The 23,561-nt window shown below is 34.0% G+C and overlaps 1 protein-coding gene and 1 pseudogene across 1 annotated transcript in view; one reads left to right on the top strand and one right to left on the bottom strand.

Moving 5' to 3' along the window:
* The window catches only part of LOC132562484 (protocadherin gamma-A4-like), a 52,666-nt gene extending 38,291 nt beyond the window's left edge, over positions 1–14,375 (bottom strand). The window contains exon 1 of the mRNA XM_060227232.1: positions 14,370–14,375. Coding sequence (XP_060083215.1) covers positions 14,370–14,375 — 6 coding nt within the window. The remainder of the gene's footprint in view (positions 1–14,369) is intronic.
* An 86-nt stretch (positions 14,376–14,461) lies between these two features.
* On the top strand, positions 14,462–21,636 carry LOC132562492 (uncharacterized; annotated as a pseudogene).
* Positions 21,637–23,561: the final 1,925 nt, after the last annotated feature.

The following is a 23,561-nucleotide window of genomic DNA, read 5'->3' on the forward strand; positions in this document are numbered from 1 at the left end:
AAACACTACCAATACAACTGGTGCTGCCTCCTCTAGACAGAAACATTACCAAAACAACTGGTGCTGCCTCCTCTAGACAGAAACATTAGCATTATGACTGGTACTGCCTCCTCTAGACAGAAACATTACCACTACGACTGGTGCTGCCCCCTCTAGACAGAAACATTACCACTACGACTGGTACTGCCCCCTCTAGTCAGAAACATTACCACTACAACTGGTACTGCCCCCTCTAGTCAGAAACATTACCACTATAACTGGTGCTGCCTCCTCTAGACAGAAACATTACCACTATAACTGGTCTGGTGCTGCCCCTACAGTCTGAATCTTTTCACTATACCTAGTGCTGCCCTCTACAGTCTGAATCATTATGTCTGGTGCTGCCCCCTATAGTCTAAATCTCATCACTATACCTGGTGCTCCCTAAAAAGTTTACCTTGAAAATAAAAATGTCATGATATGGATTATGGAAGACAAAAACAGTCACTTGAAATAACTGAAACTAGAAATCCAAGGTGACATTCAGCAGAAGAGATATAAACTGCCAAGCTACCTTTGTATAATACCGGACACCCCCGATATATCACACCTGTAATTAAGTTACCTAATTACCATACATGTAAAGCAAGATGCCCCCATCTACCCAGCACTGATGTATCCGGTTACTTCAGTTATCCATACATGTCTGGTTGAATTTTGTCAGGCAATAAAGACTTTTGAGATTTTCTCCCTTTTTTGTTTTTAATATGAATCAATACTAGTTTTTGATATATTATGTGCGTTGCTTGAAACCATAAATTGTGTATAAAAGAATACTTTGTGTATAAAAGAATTAAAAAAAAAAAAAAAAAATCTTTATGTAAGAGTTTCAAAACTCTAAATTTGGCAGGGAATCTTGAATAAACAACTCGCTTTACTCCATCAGTGATTTCAATATAAAGAAAGAATAATAATGATAATAAAACTGTTGGTAACCATCCAAACTTTCATACAACCAGAACAGTTATATAACAGATTTAGAACCTTAATCTCATTGTCTACTTTCCAACTGAAGAAAAATTATCCAATTGTTTTCCTTTTCAAAATTTTGATCTAAAAGCATTTGAGTCAGATAGGAAACCTTAACCAGCTTTTATTTTGTTGTAGCGGAGGTAAAACAGGTTTTCTATGTAAATGTTATTTACACCAAACAACAATATGTTTTTGGACATTATGTTGATTTATAACTTGTCATCGTCTGAAAAGAGATGCAAATCCCCATACTTAATGAAGTGACAGTGCAAAATATCCAGTACAATAAAATGGCTACCCTTAATCACCGAGTTAGGAAGAGCCCATGTTATTTAATATATATCAAACACTATATTTCAACATGTATCATATTTCAATTTCAAAATAGAATTGCTTTTCAAAGGAGGGCAGCGTACAACCCATACCTCAATCACTCTGTATTATGGATGTAATGTCATAATCGTGCTTGCAGATCGAATCATCCTATTATCTGATCAATGCTTCGATACATCTTGGTGATATGCGATGATATTCAAAGAGTATTTATGACTGTACCTCAAAGTCAATTAACTGACACAGTAATCTATCACAAAAAGTTAACAACCGGTGTATAGTTGTCTCCCTTAATAAATCTGATGTTGTCATGGTGATTATATACACACTTCAAGGTCCTAGATTCAACCTCTGACCTTTGCCAGGTGTACTGCTCTCTGCAGATGTGTGGAAATCTGACATGATAAATGAACATTAAACATTTGTCTATCTATATTATAACCCCCTGACTGTTCTTGAAATTTCAGAGTTGCCACCTAAATAGCAATCCTTGAAAACGTTGAACACCCCTTATTAAATGATGTTTATAACTACAAAGCTTTGAAAAATAAATTATTTTTGACATTGTATTTTTTTTCCCTATGGAAAATTTATGATCATTTTTTTTATCTAATTTCATACAAAGAAATATTATGATAAGTCATTATTGAATTAATTAATGCAAAAAAAAAAAAGATATGGGTTGAATAAATATATAAAAAAAAAAAAATAACAAGAGAACAACAAGAAAATGTACTACTGCAAGCATCTCACCAGGACTTTGGAGTATAAAATGATTAAATATTATCACAAAAGTATACAGAAGGCCGTAACCCTGCAAATAATCAAGCATGTGATCCATGTTCTCATGCGGTATCAACATTTTGCCCATCTAAAGCATTATATTATGATAAATATGAGATCTTCCCTGGATAAAATGTTGCATGATAACCCATAGCAATTTGTATACTGGTACTTGATTAATTATAACTGTTGAAAACTTTCATATCTAAAACATTTTCCATCAGACTTTGACAACCACAAGTTTTGTAATTTTGCCACAGCTACTTTGTGACAATACAACCATTTTAATGACTTGTTTCAGTTATGTCCCAGCTTAGATAAGATGATCTTTTAAAATCTTCTGCTTTGGCATTGCCCTGTAGACCTCAGGCAAGTGTGCACCACTGTTTTCCTTTTCAGGTATTGATCTTAAATCCTAAATTTAGTTTTAATCAGCCCAGCATTTTCTGAGAAGAAACTGAAAATTAAAAAAACTTTAATTGATGACCAATAACACATTTTGAGGACAACTTATTGATCTCAAAAGGTTACAATTAGTCTTTAATGCAAGTGACCTAAAAAAAAAAGGAAAGGAAAGCTATGGCCATTTACATAATAAGTATGTTAAGTATGTGTTTTTGTAGGTTTTCCAGCTGCTACTGAATTAGACAAGAAATGGACATAACATGCCTGGGTTGGCAGGGTACATGTATATAAATCATACAGATACAATCTGTATATTGAGGCTGATAATAAATGCAGATATCTGTCCAGGAGTGTGAAGAGGTCATGGACTGACAGGATAAAGTGTTGATATATTGATGGTCAAGGAAGTGTCCTTATCTCACAAAATCATCATCTATTGACCACAAACTCCTTCTCCCATCCTCCTTCACCAACTGCCAACCACTGGACAATACTCATTGTAGAGAGAGCATATATTATTGATAGCCAAAGCCTGGATCCTAAATCTGTTTAATCTTTGAGAAACTGACACCCTGAACCACTAAATCCAATATCATATTTTAGATTAAGGCTTTCAATAATGACTGCACTGATAAGATTAGAGGTAGCCAGTCTTTGTATGTTCAAACATTGACTCTACAGTTGATGTATTGGGCGGGATGTGTCCACAATTAATCAGCCTGGGTTCGTTTTCAAAACAGATCCTTTATAAAGTGTAAATGAGTTTAAATAATGACCAAAATGGGTAAAAAATGAAGCTTAATAGACTCATTAAATTACAGGCTTGACAACTCAGATCCGTCATAATCACCTGTGCAGGGGTTGTCAAGGCAACCAGGTGAAAAATGTGGGACCTGATGGATGGCCTGAGCAACCCCCTACCCTCTCACTGAATGTAAGTTGACTCCTTTTGTAAACCAGCTAAAAAGGCTGCATACAGCTGAGTGTGTTTGTATCCATTGAAAGTCACAAGACCTCTGAATGGAGTTAAAAGCAGGCAAAACATCATCGGCGAAAGATGACCAACAACTATACTCAAGGTTAGATATCACAGTGAAATAAAAGTACATGTTCCTTATCAATGGAAAATCCTATCCATCAGAACCTTGCCTATTTAAGTACAGATGTAGTGGTTAAATTCTGAACTATATCTTTCTATCAAAAAATTTCTGATGTGTTCTCACAAGAACTGACAAACTAAGAGGTCAATGGGACATTGTTCTCCAATTCTGTTCATTAGTGTATGTTTGACATCTATCATCTTAAATACCCTATAAAGTTTATGTCAAATAGTTGACAAATGTTTCTTTTTACAACTTTTAACCCTTAGCAACCTTTCATACAAGTCAAAGAAATATATTCTAACAAATATTTACCGTAGCTTTTTTTTACTCTATCTACTACTGTATATACAGAGGAACCACTTATGTCATGTTGGTTAATGTCAATTTCCTTATAATATCATGTTTTCTTGAAACACCAATTTTATCCTTAAATATTCTATATAATTCAACATCTGATAATGTTACCTATTTTCATGTGGGCAATGCTTAATATTACTTTATTTTAACGATTATCACAAAAAACACAGGCAAATCACAGGTAAGTGAGGACAGGAACTATGGATTCATGACTGAAGAATCATAATATCACACAAGTTATGTAAATGTTGTTACTGCCCTACTGGCCAACATTTCACAACTTGCAACCATGTATAACATAGATTAAACTTCAGACAAAATGTCAGCATTTTTTTTCTGTTCTTTTTTTCTCTCTCTTTTTTTTAAAATCTTTATTGGAATATAAGCATTCCATTGAAACTGAATTGATGTTGGATACCACAGGATTATGAACAACACAGTGGTCTGATCCAACAAGTGGGGAAAAAAAAGTTTTATATAGCACATTTATACTAGTTATGTAATGAAAATTCATGTCAAGGAAAGCTATGTATGATTTTACTAAAACCACCTGTTCCTATTAACTAACATTAGTTTAATTACAAATCCTTCTGGCTATCTGCAAATCAAAAACAGCCTAATATCATCTGATTTAAACTTCCGCCATAAAAATGATTTACATAAATTTAAATAATTAGTTTCCTTAGATAAACTCAAATTGTAGTGTTTGGAATACTAAATCTGTATTAAAATAAATTTCAAACACACGTTTAGAAAATTAAATTACATTTGAAATTCTGTCCTTTAGTTAAAAAAATGATGCAGTCAGCTGACTAGCCGTGTTTTTAAACAGTGACTCATAATTTAAAATGTACAATTTGAATACTGATGGAATATACGTAAACACACAAGAACCATGGAGGAAATCTAGATTTTTAAATTATGCAAATCAGTTTTTATAGATGAACTAACTTTTACAGGTATTTTCATGTTTTAATTTTTTGATATAAAAAAATAATTCAAGAAAAAAAATGTTATTTTCAGTCAAAGTTTCAGTACTAGAAGAAACAATTGAGATGAATGATTTTTCTTATAGTTTGTTCAGCTGACAAAACTTCAGAAAATAATACCTGGAAAATTATCTTCAATTTTCACACATCAATATATTCATTTCACCTAATAAAAACCAGAAATAATCATCTACATGGCAATATGGCATTAATTAACAAAACTTCAGTGTCAATATGAAATCCTTCAAGTATACATGTACCAGTTATGAAAACCTACAAGTTTTAGAAACCTTTTCTGTTGTATGAAAAGGTAAAACACAGACAGGTTCCCTTTTAAAACCCAAAGGGGCTGAGTACCTAGCAAATACACAAATATTCTCTTTAAATGAAAAGAAAACTCACAACCAACATTATACATCTGGATCTTATTGGTATGTTCCACTTACAAGGGTCTAAATATTGACAAAGTTCTGTAAAATTTTGTCAAAAAACAGTCGGTAGACCAGCCAATTATATATGTTACTTCAAGATTTACAGAGCAACTTTGGTTTATAATGACATATTAGAACAAGACTTACATTACTGACAGGTGTATTAGAGAGGGTAAATAACTTAAATCAAATTATTTAGAGGTGTGACAAAACTGTGGGTGAACTTTTCCCCACCTGGCCAAACAAGTCATTACAAACATATGTAAAGTGAAAGTAGACAAAAAACAGGTGTGAGAAATCTCAGCTCATTAAGAGAAGAAATTATGCATGGTCATTTTCAGGGTTAATGAGACGGAAGATGGACAAAAGGAATATGTAACTGTGTGTGGGGTTTATTGGAGGTTTGGGACTGTCCCCACCTCTCCTAGAGGCTGATGAAGTAGTACACTGACAGAGCTTAGCTGTATAGATGACTGTTTGATAGCTCTGATTGTGAGGAGAGATTTAAGGGTATTATCTCAGCCAAACTTATTGGTTGTCTGTGTGTCCCATACACTTCAAACTAACACCCTCTTCAACCAGTATTTAAGATCCTACAGTATAGCAGTGTTAATTACATATATACAAATGTGCTAGCACCTGTTGGTGAAAAAGACCTGGGCTTATCAATATACAATAAATTTTGTTATGCTAGAAGGATACTAATAGCTATACACATGTAAAGCTTTTTTTTCAATATAGATATTTAAAAAAAGGAATAAATGATGCATAATCGGGATTCAAGTGGCATTCAGATGAATGTAAAAAGGAAATCCAAAATTTTTTTGTTGACAGGATGGCTATCAGCTGTGAAACTTTTGTAACAAATTCTTCATCAATAATAAGATATAATCTTTGAGCTCAAATTCATTGACTATTTTAACAGAGACAGGGGCCAGTTTTTCTATTTGATTTCACTGACTTTGAAAATATTCAGCAAATAAGCTGCAGACATCTGACATCATGTATAGCAACATTATATAGTTTGCAGTGGATTCCCTCATATTTCTTCAAGTCTCATTTCTGTTATTATCATGAGACCGCTATGTTTTACATGTTCTTGTGTCAACTTTTGAACATTTAAAATATCCATGAAATACCCCAAGAAATAAATTTAAGAGTATTTTTTGGGAATATCCTCTAGGTCTAATATTCACTTTTTCCATTAATATAAATCACGGTTAATGTCACGTTTCACTTAATATCACATTTCATATAATCTCACTTTATCAGATTTGTGCATTAATGAAATATATTTGATAATTGATACAAAATATTTTTTTAGCTATGGAAAATTAATACATTCATCTGATACTAAAAATCCATCCATTATGTTTTTTTCTAAACACTCGTCATATGTCACAAAAAAAGGCATATTAAGATAGGATATAGCTGCACACTGCAATTTAATGAGAAACAAATGTTTGTGAATTTAATTCCAAAGATTGAATTAAGAATAAAGAGAATTTTGCACTTCACATTAGAAAAAATAACAATTGTAATCCAGGATGAGGAATGAATTAATCTTATACACCTGCAAAGCTTGACAATTCTTCATAAATGGTGATTTGAGACACTTAATGGCATAGAACAACTTGATCTCAAAAATAAAATCTCCATCACATTTGGAATGTTATAGTATTTAATTTGAGATGCTTTTCAGTTAAAAAGTTTAATTCAAGCAAATAGGATTTAAGACCCTGTCAGTTTAGAAGTGTAGAAATTGGAGCTGTCACTTGCTGTCAGTACAAAATCCCCTATTTGGCTGTAAATCTTCTACAACTCTCACTACGAAAGTTATAACATTAAAATTACCACTTTTGACTTAAAAGGATTATGATATTCTTTGTTAACATTACAAGTTCAACATAAAATGTAGAGACTATTATAGAAATCAGTGAAAGGAATTGGGATAAAGTTTTTACTCCAATAAATGAATATTCAATTCAATTCATTCTTTCAAATTTTACAATTTATGGATAAATTTTTCGATTTGTTTTCCCACTGACACATATGATTGAAACTTTATTTTTCATTAAAAATGTTAAAATTTTGTGTAAGATATTGAGTAATAAATACATTTTCTTGACTTATTCATAGCAGATGGTATATGAAATTGAGGCGACAACAAAAATATAACGGATCTTGCAATTTGATATACCCACGTCTCGCCTGGCACAGAATAAATGACTAAGAAAATGCTTACCATATAAAGTACTGTTTGAACTGAAATCTGATGCCATTTCGTCCCTGTGATGTACTTTGAAGATCCCCAAAAAAGACCATCCCTTTTCATGGGGCCTGATCCATGAACACTGCCAGTGATAACCCACAATTAAAGAAAAAGTAAACCATTGTTCGTGGTTGAATTTTACACTTTAACGACATTTTATCTTGACGCGTGCCTTAATCAACACTATCAGGAATTAATGGAAATTTACTGTTTGTTTGATAAAACATGTGATCTTACGTCTTTAACGCCAAAAACACCGGTGGCATCTCTGAGTGAATCAGGTACACACTAGGGTTATGGTATATACAGCAGAAGCTTTACAACACAGCCTAGCTCTCTAATCTGATAACACGGCTAGCCCGTTTTTATCCTAATTAATAAGCATCGTAAACTTACGTCAAGGGTAAACGATCACAGTGGCAGGCTCCAATTAAAAAGAGATATCGAAGAAAAACATTTAATTACAAGTTAATAGTGCATGCTGGCATGATATTATCAAGTTATTACATGTAAAGTCTGGAAAATGTTTGTGTCAAGTCACTTTAAAGTATAGTGTAAATAAAAGTATAAACTGATGTGTAAATATAATATCTATGGAGAAGATGTTACAAAGTATGTATTATACAAAATTGTAGGCAGATGACCTAGGTACACAGTATACAAATTTGCAGGGGCATTTAACAATGTAAAATATATATAGATTTGTGGGGAGATCAAACGTAAAATATATACAGATTTGTTGGGAGCTTTAACAATGTAAAATGTATACAGATTTGTGGGGAGGTTTAACAATGTAAAATGTATACAGATTTGTGGGGAGGTTTAACAATGTAAAATGTATACAGATTTGTGGGGAGGTTTAACAATGTAAAATGTATACAGATTTGTGGGGAGGTTTAACAATGTAAAATGTATACAGATTTGAAGGGAGGTTTAACAATGTAAAATGTATACAGATTTGTGGGGAGGTTTAACAATGAAAAATGTATACAGATTTGTGGGGAGGTTTAACATTGTAAAATGTATACAGATTTGTGGGGAGGTTTAACATTGTAAAATGTATACAGATTTGTGGGGAGGTTTAACAATTAACCATTAACAGTTGATTACAGATGTCAATATCAATTTTAGTGAAATTATTAGATATACCTATTTTCAAAATAGACCTACCAAAGACTGTCCAGTGACAATCATGGCAAGGCCTTAAGTATGGAATGACTACTTAGGAAACCCCGTTATACCACTGTCCAGGGACAATCATGGCAAGGCCTTAAGTATGGAATGACTACTTAGGAAACCCCGTTATACCACTGTCCAGTGACAATCATGGCAAGGCCTTAAGTATGGAATGACTACTTAGGAAACCCCGTTATACCACTGTCCAGTGACAATCATGGCAAGGCCTTAAGTATGGAATGACTACTTAGGAAACCCCGTTATACCACTGTCCAGTGACAATCATGGCAAGGCCTTAAGTATGGAATGACTACTTAGGAAACCCCGTTATACCATTTAATTGGATTTCTCACTTTCACCGAAACTCTGACACTTTGAAATAATACTAACTCAATATGCTATCAGTGTTTTACCTGAAAACTAATACCACTGTACAGCAGTGTTTGGAGAATAGAACAAACATGACCCATAAGAGCTCTAGCCTGATTGGCTCCATGGCAGTTTTAAAGCACTGAAAAATTTCTCTGGTCACAACCTAACACTGAAAGTCCAGGGCACTTGTTGACATAATTGGATCTTGCAATTTGACGATAAAGGAAATATTTCCAAAACATAAAATATCTAATTTCTGTGTAAATATTGTCATTCAGTCAGAATTAGTTAACACAATGAGTTATTGACTCCGATTCAACAATCATTAATAACAGCTCACAGCTCCTTCCCTTCCATTATCAGCCCAATTCCCATTCTATATCAGTGTGTACTTATTTTGGTTGATTTGTGTTAAATTTCACACCCGAAAACAAACATGAACTTATAACTCTAAAGCTAGGTGGAAGCAAAAAAGAAAAAAGAAAAGATCCGAGTTGGATTGTGATACCTGTATCATTGTTTGGTCTTTATTTGTTCCTTAAATGTTTGATTTTTTCCCTTCTTTTCAAAATTTGAAAATTCTTAGAAAATAATAATCTTAACTGCCAAATATGACTGCTGGCCATTTTTTATTCACTGATTAGTGTTTAAATTCACAGGTAATAACTAGGGACCAAGGAGAATCGATATAAAGTTTGTGAAATATCCTTCCAGTTCTTCTCAAGAAATAGGGAAACAAACTTTCAGCCAAAATTCAAGATGGCCATCTGACAGGCATTTTGTCTTCCTGATCAAACTCAAAATCAAATGAGCACAACATGAGACTAAGGGGAACTTACAATCAAGTTTGGGAAATATCCTCCCAGTACTTCTCAAGAAATAATGATTAATAAACTTTAAATGTCAAAATCCAAGATGGCCATCTGTCTGCAATTTTGTTTTCCTGATCAAACTCAAAATAGAACAAGCTAGAAACCAAGGGAAATTAACACCAATTGCGGAAGTATCCTTTTTGTGCTTCTCAAAAAATACTGATAACAAATTTCAACTTTCAAAATACAAGATGAACATCTTTGGGCCATTGTTTTTTCCTGATCGGTCTCAAAATTGAATTGGCACCACAAGGGACTAAGGGAAATTTACATATGAAGTTTGTATAATATCCCTCAAGTAGTTCTCAAAGAATAGCAATAACAAACATTGACTGTCAAAATCCAAGATGGCTGCCTATCAGCTATTTTGTTTTACTGATCAGTTCAAAATTAAAAGGGATAAACTTAGGACCATTTGAAATACAGAAATTCAGTTTAAGAATATCTTTCTTATCTTTCTCAAGAAATAGTGATAAGGACCTTAAGCTATCAAAATCCAAGATGGTTATCTCTGTGTAATTTTGTTTCACTGATCAGGCTAAAAATTGAATGGGCTAAACTTACACACAAAGTTAAAAAAAGAAATCCTAATTTTTTCTCAGGAAATGGTGCAATTTGGACAACCTACCATCTGATGACGGTGTGCTAAGAATTCAAAAAACATGTCTGTACATTAATCTTCCATTCCTCACAAGTTTAGAATATTCCAAACTAGCTAAAATGTAGCTCTTTCTTCAACTTCACTCAGTTATGTGTTATTCCATAGAAACCAGAGCATATATGGAATGTTTAATTACATTACAAGTATGTGAAACATCTAGTTTAGACCAAAACTGTAAAGGGAGCACTTCTTTTTCTTTTAACATTGCATGTTTTGACAACACACAGAAAGGCATCCCCAACAGGTGCCTTGAGTTATGGACCCTACAATGCACCTGTCTGGCCCTCCCCATGCTGAGCAATACCAGACTTATTTCTGTGTCACTCCCTCCCACAAAGACACTACTTCCAACTTTTTGCTCTCCTCCATCTGTATCAACACTCCCAGCCTTAGCAACCTTGACTTAACAACCAAGCAAAACATTTACAAAATTGCTTCTCATTTCACATAATATTATAGAAGCTAACTAGGAAAAAACGTTTTTTAATAGTCCAAAAGCTGGTTTTATTATTTGCAAACTTACAAGACAAGGTTTTTTCTCAACTTTTTGAATTTTGTTCATTGTAGAGCTAACCAAACTTTAAATCACAAAATGTCTGGAAGCAATAATCACAGTACTGATTAGTCGTACAAAATTGATGTTGACTTAAATTTTTACTTGAAAAAATATTGTCATTTTATTAAGCTATATCAAAATACGGGTTTGTTAAATGAATGAGATAAAAACTGTTTTTCTTTCTAATAAATAGCCTGAGAAAGATATAAATTGTTTTTAAGATCATTAAGTTGACCATGCTCTGATGATTGAAGTGTGGAACTTAATATGCAGTAAACATTCTATAGAACATCAATGCTTCACAAGACAGAATGTAGAAATATTTGTACAGGGCTAATGTCCCTAACCATGATGTTTTTTCAATAACCTCCTGTGTAAAATGTCATCTGCCATAGGGCTTCCTCTCACACATGGCTTTCATTAGCGTCGTCCCAGGCGTCTCTAACACCTCTTTTTCTCCTGGGATACCCATAACAAACTGGAAATGTTATATCTAAAGGAAAGTGGTGTTTGTTGATTCTAAAACAGCCAATAATTCAACCGGAACATCAACACAAATCTAATATACAGAAAAACAGTCATAACAAGCTCTCAAGTCCTGGTTAATTTTTTTAACCGACACAAAATCTGACGCAAGAAAAATTTGGCTGCGATTTTTCCTGTCATGTTCAACACTAAAGCAGAAAATAACAAAGATGTTTATTATTTGTATACCAGATTTTTTTTTAGAATTTAGCATTCAAATGAAGTCAAAGAGAAATAGGTAGATTGAAATATTCACATATAAAAGATTTGTTTCTCAGCTTCCATTGCTCTTAACAGATAGGATGTATTACTATATACCTACTTTGGTAGTTTGGAAGACCTAATAGCACCAAAAATTTCAAATGCATGTAATTTTTTGACATTCAAAACGAAAATAGATGTATATTTATCCTATTTCAGAGACAAAAGTTGTTAAGACACTAAAACACATATTAACCTATCTTTAAAAAAAAACAGAAAAAAAACGAAACAAATTTTGTTTCCAAATTTACTCCACAGTAGGTCAAATTTAGACCTTTTTTGGTCACAGAGCATACAGGTATCCATGTATAATGTTAATATGAAATGTAAAGTCGTATTAATATTTATTTAAAACTGAATTAAGATTTGATCTGTTGTATCTCAATGTTGAAGTACTGCATATTTAGTAAAAAATTTCATACCAAGACTATCTTACTTGTCCGAAACCATCCCTTCTATCAGAAATTGTTTATTCTTCAAAGCTACGTTATTATTGCTTATGCATATTATAGTAACATTTTACACTTTTAAACAGTAAGCATTATATAAAGAATTATCTTCATTAATTTCATCTGCCTCCACTATATATATTCCAATATGAAAACGACCACTTACTGAAAAACTTCCTCAATTACTGTAAGGATTTCTTACAACAAATGAAAATTTCACTTCCACAATTATCGTTAACAGTCAAAATAAAGTAATTAACTTATATGTCAATTGCCACCAGTAAAAACCCATCATTTAAAAATTGTTATGGTACTAAAGTAAGTAGAAATTTATATCAACAAGTGTTTACATGAATATGCTATATTCCTGAAGTTACATTGTAATCCAGGGAGCAGGGGCCAATAATGCAGGGGGTGAATTTATTACAGGACCCCAGGGGGTCAATATATTACTTCTTTCTTAATGTCAGGGAGTGGTCTTATTACAAGACCCCAGGAAATCAACAAACAAATAAGAAAATGGAGCCAAGACAAACCTTTTCTTCCATGTAGATCAAAGGTCAAACTATAGATCACAATGACCTACTTTTGGTGCGTGACACACTACCTGACCTTGGTGAGCCAATGCCCAAAGTATGACGTTACAGTGACAAAAAGTTAAGAAAATGATGCCAAGACAAACTTTTTCCAGGATATATAGGTCAAAGGTCAAAAAGTAGGTCACAACGTCCAATGTTTGGTCAATGATACACTACTTCACCTGGGTTAACCTATGCCCTTGGAGTGACAAGCAGTTATTGAAATGGAGCCCATTTTTTTTTCTTTGATGTTGGTCAAATGTCAAAAAGTAGGTCACAATTACTACAGTGAAACCTCACCTAATGACCACCTCAAAATTACGATCACTCCGCTATTACAGGCACTTTTTTTTCAGTCCCGTTTTTTTCCACTATATATCTCTGTATTGGTCGCTAAAATCCCTAAAGTGGTCTAAATAGCGATTTTTTTACCGTACTTTTGGTAAATGACACACTGCCTCACCTAAGTAAACATCCTTTCATTGTAAATGACAAGTAGGAAAAATCAATGACATGTTTCAAGACAAATATTGAAGAAAACAAGAGTCAAAGAGTTAAATTTTGATGCGGAAATGTCTATGACAGCCACAATAGGCTACACTACACATTTGTAAAATGCGAAAATATTACGTTAGTTTATGAATTGAATAACAAGGTAATCATGTGATAAATATATATATGGGTGGGCTTATTACCTGACATGGACTTGATGTTTGATAAATATGGTTCTTGACACGTTTTCTGACTTTTTATTTTCAAAGTGAATATCTGAAAAATGAATTTAGAAATTTGTAAAATAATATCATGCAGAAACGTGCAGGAATGTTTACTGAATTTAAACATGATGTTAAACATAATATTCAATTTTTATAATTCAATCAAGTATTAAATTAATTTTAGATGCTCTATTTTTACAGGCGAATCTGTTTTAAATATTCATTGAAGCATATCTTTGCTGATGATGCTGTTCATTCAGTTCACAGTAGGACGCTACAATCACTCTCCATATAGTCCAATCTCATTCTGTCCGAGATATCCGGACAAAGGCACCTATCGCTGTGATAGTAATGTAGAATATCATAATGGATGGTGTGAATTTGTCAGGCAAAACTAACATTGTCAGCTTATCTGTTTAGAAAGTGATTAAGTTACCTGTTGATAATGCAGAGTCATATCACTGTGAAAATTAAACATTTATAATGAAAAGAAGTCATCAGTTTCACATCATTACCCACCTCCATCTTAAACGATAAACAGGCTAATCATATTGTGCTGGTTTTATACTAAGTTATGAGTGAATTACCAGTCATTACCAAAAACTCTTAGCATGAAAGAGCTACATCAAGATTTTAAACGAGACATCGATTCTCTAAAGGTGTCGGGTGTCACCTCCAACTGGGCTGTAACAGTGACCCCAAGTGAGCTAAAGGTGTATCATATCCAAGGGAAACAACTACATGAAGATGTTAGGTTAATGTTTTATGGAGGAGAGATTTAATTCTCAAAATAATAATTCCTGCTGATCTCCTTTTAATCATCATCAAGAAACATAAAAAATGATTCCTGTATGTTTGAGACGCAATGGCAAAATTACTCCGGTTGTATATGAAAATGTAATTCACTAAAAAATGTAATTTTTTCACAAATGATAAACACACTTGACACTTTTAAACTGAACTTATGCATGCATTCCAACCAGTTTAGAGCGACAAAGGACATGAATAAAAACAATCATCGATATGAACCCTCCAGATCAAGAAAACAAAGAGGCCTTGCCATAGGGCCTGTATCACTCACCTGGTTAAGTTCACTGATATTGCTTCATCTAAACTAAATCATTTAAAAGATTTATATCTATTTCCCATATAAGGCCAATCCCTCTGCATCAGGGGGATGTATAATTCATACAAAATTGAGTTTCTTTCACAAAAGGATGTTTCAAACCACTGGCAAAATCTAACCATTCCTACAGAAGGAACAGGATTTTAAAGCAATTGCTGTATTTCATCTATATATTAGGCCCTGCCCCCATCCCCCACATCCACCAGGAAATTGCAACCCATCGTTTATATAAAATTGATTCTTTTTCCTTCAAGAATGCTTCAGATAAAATTGGGACAAAATAGAATTATTTCTACAATGTACATCTTACTGGAGGAGTAAGATTTTAAAGAACTTTCAAAACCATTTAATGCCCTTACAACGGCAAACGTCATATCAGGTTGCATGCTACTATGAGTGGGAAACATGAGCTTATAGAAACAAAGAGTAAGGAATGAAAAAAATGATCTGAAGTGTTGTAAAGGGGCAGCAGATATGTTTATCATTTTCTAGGCTCTCCAGCAGGAGGTGCCCCACAACTGGTCACCTCTTACAACATGCAATGACTTACATCAGGTATATCAAATTTGACCACAATAAACAACAGGTAAAAGAATTCGCTCCCAAATTGATTCCAAATTCCTTACGTTGGCTAAATTGTCCTGTAGGCCTAGACTTACAGCCTGTATTTGCCTGTCCTATTCATTAGATAGCCTAAGTAAGGCTGAATACTTAATTCTTTGAAAAATGATTTGAAGTGAAATAAAATTAAAAAATGAATCACACACACTCAAAAATAAAAGACAACAGAACATGATCAACTCCACATCAAGAAGATGATTTTAATTCAGTGTGAGCATATATACTTCAGAAATGTTGCCCTATGTCTCTCCATTCAGGAGCTGATAATACCTGCTGCAGGGAAGTTTAGCAGACATGCAGAAATATCCATTTAAAGAGGTATTGTTAGCTTTGAGGTACTTAAATATGTAACATTCAGTTTTTAAATTAACCAAATAAACCAGGTACCTAAAAATTGTTTCTGATATCAATATCTTTTGTTTGTGTGAAGTCGTGTATATATTGTATTTATTTTTTTGAATTCTCTTTCTTGTATCTAAAAACGTTGATAAATAAATAAGACTCCACAGATGAAGCTAACAAATCAGTAATGAAGACATGGTAAGTCAGAACTCAGACATGTAAACAAGTGTGGTCCATGAATAAACATGAGTCTGAGGAGAAACAGATCTGACTTATACTGGAGAGTGCCATCTTTACTTTGTTACACCAATGCAAAATGGCAGCCAACCTATGGTTATTATCAACGTATGAACACATACATCCAAGATAACTTATTTTCAAATGATAACTGAAATTTCACTGCATCAAATATTGAAAATAAACCAAAAGAGTAATATGAACCGATTCCTTCATTTTATGTAAAAGACTGAAAAATGTGAATAACATACATATTTAAAAGGTTCCATATTTATTGGCTTCATCGTTCTGTCTTTAATGAATTTGTTTGTTTTTAAACTGTTGTTTTCTTTAATTTCCACAAAAGTTGGCTTAATGAATACCATTTCAGAATTGTGAAAAGAATGAAGAAGTACTTGGATGATTTTAACCCCTTGATGTTAGTGATAGAGGTATGAAACAGCAGACTTTAAGGAAACTAATTAAGTCTAAAAATCCAGGTAACCCCATACCTGTGTATAAACATCAGGTTATAACTATCTCTGGTTACCAAAACATTAAGTTTGTTGCTAAGTGATGGCCTTCATTGCTGGGATGTAAATATCTCTGAGTTTGTTTCAATCTTTAATGATAGCTTTCAAAACAGATCCCTGTTCTCAATTACTTTCATCAAAATAGCAGATTTGAAGTAAATTTCTTTTGAATGAAACTTACAAGAGACATGGAAATCAAAATTTGAATATAAATCCCATATGTAAATACATGGAAATATATGTATCGTAATCAACAGAAAGCAGAACTTATTTTGCTATTTTCACCCTAACTCTCCAATCACAGTTTGCTATAAATTGGTATCAAATTGAATTACACAATTATCAAGTGTTCACAGTTGATCAAAGCCTAAAGGGGAGTAACTCGATTTGTGTATGTTATTTAAGTTTCCGATTTGAAGGGCAGTTTTTTCTATAAAATTGATCGTAATATTAGTAACCACATTGTTTCTATCTAAAGTCAAATGCTTTCAAAATATGGAACAGATTTGTCAACACCATGATATATCCTCAGTTAGGCCAATTAAAAACATGAAATATAACAAGATTCACATTTAAATTAAATGTAGATATAGAAAATCTGGAATATGTTTAGATTGGACAATTTTAGATTGAAAACTTTTCCGTATTATTTTACTTCCCCAGAATTAAAGCTACAGAGGAAGGTCTTGACTTTGAGTAACACCTGTCCGACTAAAAAGTTTTATTTGCAATTTTTGTGAAGGCAAGAACGGTTTTCCTTTTGTGTCATAAGGGAGACAACTGCTATATTGAAGAATCTGTAAAATCGTAACCATGGGCAGTCTTGATCACAACATAAAACCTAAATTCCAAGAAAAGGCATCTAAATAATGTTTATTTTCACGGTCATAAAAAGTATCAATATTCAGAAAAAACGGCTTTTAAAGAGAACAGTTTTTCTCACACAGCTGTTACAGTTGGTTGCCGAGAAAATATCTTAGTAGCACTGCTGCCTGGAGCGTTTTAGAGTACAGATGCCTGGTGCATTTTTGACTACAGCAGATTTTTGGTTGCAAATGCGGCATTTTTAGAAAGCAGATGACGTGCACTGGACCAACGATTGTGAAATGATCGAATAGTTTTTTGAAAAAGAAACTTTTACTGTATATTCTTCAGAGTAAAAATTGCAGGTTTGTTCGTTTGGCGAGATATCTTACACCACACACTCTCATATTATGCGGCGAATGCTTAAATTATATCAATGACGCTGATTAGGATTGAAATAGAATAAACTTGTGTTTCGTGTGAAAAACAACAAACAGATATGAAGATTATTCTTCTTAAAGGAGACAATGTACATACCAAGTGAATTGAACAAGTTCTGTCATACTGCAAGCTTGTCGACCATGTTTTGCACGTGGACACCGTCCGGATTGATGACGTAATATTAACAGACAAGTGGAGGTTATTCAGGTTACACGCCATCACGACCAATGTATATATATATATATATATTTTTCTTTCTATTTATCTTCTGTTTTACACAAGGAACACGACTTTGGTCGATTTGGTGACAATCTAGTGAAAATAAATAAAAAAAACTAAATAAAAGCTTAGTATTTCAATTCAATACAACGACATTAATTTTCATTATTATTTTTATTATGAGCATTATTATTATACATTACAAATCTATAATGACATTAGTACTTTGATGGCTAAACAAGCACAAAAATAGAATTCTTCACGATGTAGAAACGTAAACCGCACGCACATCAATCTTCCTGAAACAAGCAGTATCTGCTTGGCATTATTTGGTAAACTTTTTGATAACACATTTTCATTTAGTCAGAGATTTAAAATATCTTTCAATTTTGACGTAATCTTTTTATGCAATAACACTAGTCGTGAACTTATTCCGGAGGGGACATTATCAAGATGGCGGAGACGAACCACATCGTCACTGAGAAGCGACTGCCCTTTGACCCCGACCTTATCATCCCTTAGTTTTGTACCATTTTTAGGTTAAACGCACTCAGTACGTATAGCCTATTGCGACGGCCTTTCAGACAAAAACGCCTTCTCATTGGCTGAAACTCTAGCGTAAATAATGTACGATCTTTCATATCGCTATTTTAAAAGCATCCAAAATTAGTTTATTTTTTAGATAACACTACGATTACTATATATTTAAAAAAAGAAGCACAGTGTGGTTGAACTATTGATAAATTTTGAACAATATATTTTACGGAATTCTCGACATGACGTAAGCTTACAGAACACTGTACGTGTGAGTTGATAAGAAGCTAGTCTGGGGGCTTGGTTTGAATGATCAACTAACAGCACATATAAACAAACAAAACTTACAAACAGAACATCAGTTTTTTTTAATCCTTGTCGTTGTGGCAAGATCGTCTTAATATATAACATCACTTTACCTCAGTAGACGTCACCGAATTGGACTGTTCGTCCCACGCGCACACCCGCCGATATGACACTTTTTCAGGTTTTCCACACCAAACGCCATGACACTTTTTCAAGTTTTGGAAGATAAAAGTTTGCGCTTCGTAGGCAAGGTAAATTTGGTGCTCATGATTCATGAATAACATATTTTTGATACTGTACTGATCATGATGTTGACTCAGTTATAACTTATATTTTTTGTCTTTTAGTTTTATTTGATGAAGGTTGATTGTGCTGATTTCTCAGGGTTTGTTAATGTGTATCAAAGTTCCTTGAAATGAAAATATTCCTTCAAACAAAGCGCGTATAAAAAAATCCAAAACATTCATGTTTATAATTATCAATTATCTAGAACGAAATATTTCCATAACATATTTATTCATTTAGCGTGTCATGGTGACATTATCTAATGCATTGGAGATCAGAAATAGTAGTAGCTATAGTGAAAATATTGTAAATTTTGTATATACCGGTATATGGAAGTCTAATTAAATCTCAAAGAACTATGTCTTTATAGACATAATTACTGGAAGAAAAGTCTAACGTTGATACTTCAAGGAAGATAGGCATGTAAATACATTTAATGTATTTACTTAAACTTTAATCTATCTGAAATGCTGTGTACACCTTATCTACTTTACTCAACTACAAATATAATTATAATAAGTAAGGACTATTACTTTGCAATACATTCAAAATAAAGAAGTAGGTATAAAGTCCTTTCGATTTGTCTAAATCCTCATATTGATAGGATAGTAATTGCAACATCTTGGGTATATCAAAGGTTTTATCTAGTCAACTTCATCATAGAGCTATTTATCATTTGGCTTGTTGGCGATAAATGTATGGTTGTGTGTATTTTGTTATTTTTTTTACCTATTTTGATTGGTTCACATTATTGTCATCAGATTTGAAATAAGAATTAAAGAAGATATAAAATCGCTTAAAATTAAGAAAAATAGCCTCTGGTTCTCTTATTTTAGTAATATTTGCAGTGTAGGAGTATGGGGAAAGTAATATAGCTTTGCGGTTATTTGTGAACATTTTTCAATACGTTTAGCCTTTCAGTACTTTCAGTACTTTGATTTTTTGGCTTTGGAAATTTCATTACAGAAATATTGAATACTATACGAAATGTATTAACGGTGCTTTGATTTTTTGTAATATTTGTGCGAAGTTGATGTGAATCGTAACTTATCATGCGAACTTGGAGCGGGCATAGTTGTAACGATTTATCTGTGTATATAATATTTCAGTCTGTTTTGCAGCATATTTACGTGTGAACATTTTTGACTCGACATGCGTGTCGCAACATTTGTCACTAAGGTGAATAATAAATATAATCAAATGTTTGCGTAACCGACCATAGAAGCATATGGTTTATACATTATGAAGATTTTAGGAATGTAAAAAAGTTTTTAAAAATATAAATAAATCATTCTCTGTGTGTTCAAAAGTTAACAGACTCCCGTACCTGGATGTACCTATCATCAAGGTATGGGTTTTATCTACATATGTAAAACTTGTGACGATGAACTGATCTGTACAGATTGTGTTTTGGATCGTCATAATAAACACGACCTAGGGAAATTGACGGATTATGTGTCGGAACAAAAACTTCAAATCCGACGATATCAGGAAAAACTTTCCAGAAACGATGTTCCAAAACTAGAGAACGATATCAAGGAAAACGATGAAAACTTTAAGAAAAGCAGCAGGCAATTCTGTAAAATGATTGAAGAAATCACACGACAAGGAAAGGAAATGAAAAACGAAATCGACAGACTAACTGAAAAGTTAGTGTCACTGTGTAAAAATATAGAAAAAATAAACGCAGACATTACTGAAAATAACAAGACCGCACTAACGAAACACCTGGGAGAGGAAGTAAGACCTCAGTTAGACAGGTTCTGCAAGTACTGTCTTCTGGTGTCACTAATGACGTCATCACAGTAGCTAAACAAGTCAGGGGTAACTCGACATCACCGCCACCAGTCGGAACCTTAAAGGCGGGAGTCTTCAAACCTGGAACTGTCCAGACTGGACTACTGGAGCAGATGTTAGGTACGGTACTAGTTGACGGGGAGAATCCTGAATACCACCCTATCGCAATAACTTCTCTTGTTTCAAGTTTCCAAACTTCATTCCTTAACTTTGATATGCTTGTATGTAGTACAGGTGACGAGGCTTGGTTATCGCACGATGAGGAAGATAAAATACACCGAAGTTTAAATGTCAGAACATTGATGCTATGGAATCACAAACAAGTGAGAGTCGGCAGTCCAAGTTCTACCCCTTTGATGTTTGCTTTGATGGAGATGGTGATATCCTGGTGGCGGAATTGGTGACCAAGTCAGTGGTGCTGATAGACGGGAACAATGGACACTTCCTTAGGACCATATATATCTCTGATGAAAGCATACCGTGGAGTATCAGTCTACATGATGCCCGTACCCTCTGGATTGGACATACGGATAACAAAATAAAAATCATCAAATACGAGTAGAGTACCGGACAGAGATGTAGACTTCGCTCTAGTGATATGTGTCTAGGTGATATAACACAAACTACAGACATCCTGGGATCTTTAGTGTGTGAGGTCAGACTTCACTAGTGATATTGGACTAGGTGATATAACACAAACTACAGACATCCTGGGATCTTTAGTGTGTGAGGTCAGACTTCACTAGTGATATTGGACTAGGTGATATAACACAAACTACAGACATCCTGGGATCTTTAGTGTGTGAGGTCAGACTTCACTAGTGATATTGGACTAGGTGATATAACACAAACTACAGACATCCTGGGATCTTTAGTGTGTGAGGTCAGACTTCACTAGTGATATGTGACTAGGTGATATAACACAAACTACAGACATCCTGGGCCTGGGATCTTTAGTGTGTGAGGTCAGACTTCACTAGTGATATTGGACTAGGTGATATAACACAAACTACAGACATCCTGGGATCTTTAGTGTGTAAGGTCAGACTTCACTAGTGATATTGGACTAGGTGATATAACACAGACTACAGACATCCTGGGATCTTTAGTGTGTGAGGTCAGACTTCACTAGTGATATGTGACTAGGTGATATAACACAAACTACAGACATCCTGGGATCTTTAGTGTGTAAGGTCAGACTTCACTAGTGATATTGGACTAGGTGATATAACACAAACTACAGACATCCTGGGATCTTTAGTGTATAAGGTCAGACTTCACTAGTGATATGTGTCTAGGTGATATAACACAAACTACAGACATCCTGGGATCTTTAGTGTGTGAGGTCTGACTTCACTAGTGATATTGGACTAGGTGATATAACACAGACTACAGACATCCTGGGATCTTTAGTGTGTGAGGTCAGACTTCATTAGTGGTATGTGTCTAGGTGATATAACACAGACTACAGACATCCTGGGATCTTTAGTGTGTGAGGTCTGACTTCAATAGTGATATGTGACTAGGTGATATAACACAGACTACAGACATCCTGGGATCTTTAGTGTGTGAGGTCAGACTTCACTGGTGGTATGTGACTAGGTGATATAACACAAACTACAGACATCCTGGGATCTTTAGTGTGTGAGGTCAGACTTCATTAGTGGTATGTGACTAGGTGATATAACACAAACTACAGACATCCTGGGCCTGGGATCTTTAGTGTGTGAGGTCAGACTTCACAAGTGATATTGGACTAGGTGATATAACACAAACTACAGACATCCTGGGATCTTTAGTGTATAAGGTCTGACTTTACTAGTGATATTGGACTAGGTGATATAACACAGACTACAGACATCCTGGGATCTTTAGTGTGTGAGGTCAGACTTCACTAGTGATATGTGACTAGGTGATATAACACAAACTACAGACATCCTGGGATCTTTAGTGTGTAAGGTCAGACTTCACTAGTGATATTGGACTAGGTGATATAACACAAACTACAGACATCCTGGGATCTTTAGTGTGTAAGGTCAGACTTCACTAGTGATATGTGTCTAGGTGATATAACACAAACTACAGACATCCTGGGATCTTTAGTGTGTGAGGTCAGACTTCACTGATGGTATGTGACTAGGTGATATAACACAAACTACAGACATCCTGGGATCTTTAGTGTGTGAGGTCTGACTTCACTGGTGATATGTGACTAGGTGATATAACACAAACTACAGACATCCTGGGATCTTTAGTGTGTGAGGTCAGACTTCACTGGTGGTATGTGACTAGGTGATATAACACAAACTACAGACATCCTGGGATCTTTAGTGTGTGAGGTCTGACTTCACTGGTGATATGTGACTAGGTGATATAACACAGACTACAGACATCCTGGGATCTTTAGTGTGTGAGGTCAGACTTCACTAGTGATATTTGACTAGGTGATATAACACAGACTACAGACATCCTGGGATATTTAGTGTG

This window comes from Ylistrum balloti, unplaced genomic scaffold, assembly GCF_031769215.1.
Source record: "Ylistrum balloti isolate Yb309-2 unplaced genomic scaffold, AGI_CSIRO_Ybal_v1 Utg369672, whole genome shotgun sequence".
Lineage (NCBI taxonomy): Eukaryota > Metazoa > Mollusca > Bivalvia > Pectinida > Pectinidae > Ylistrum > Ylistrum balloti.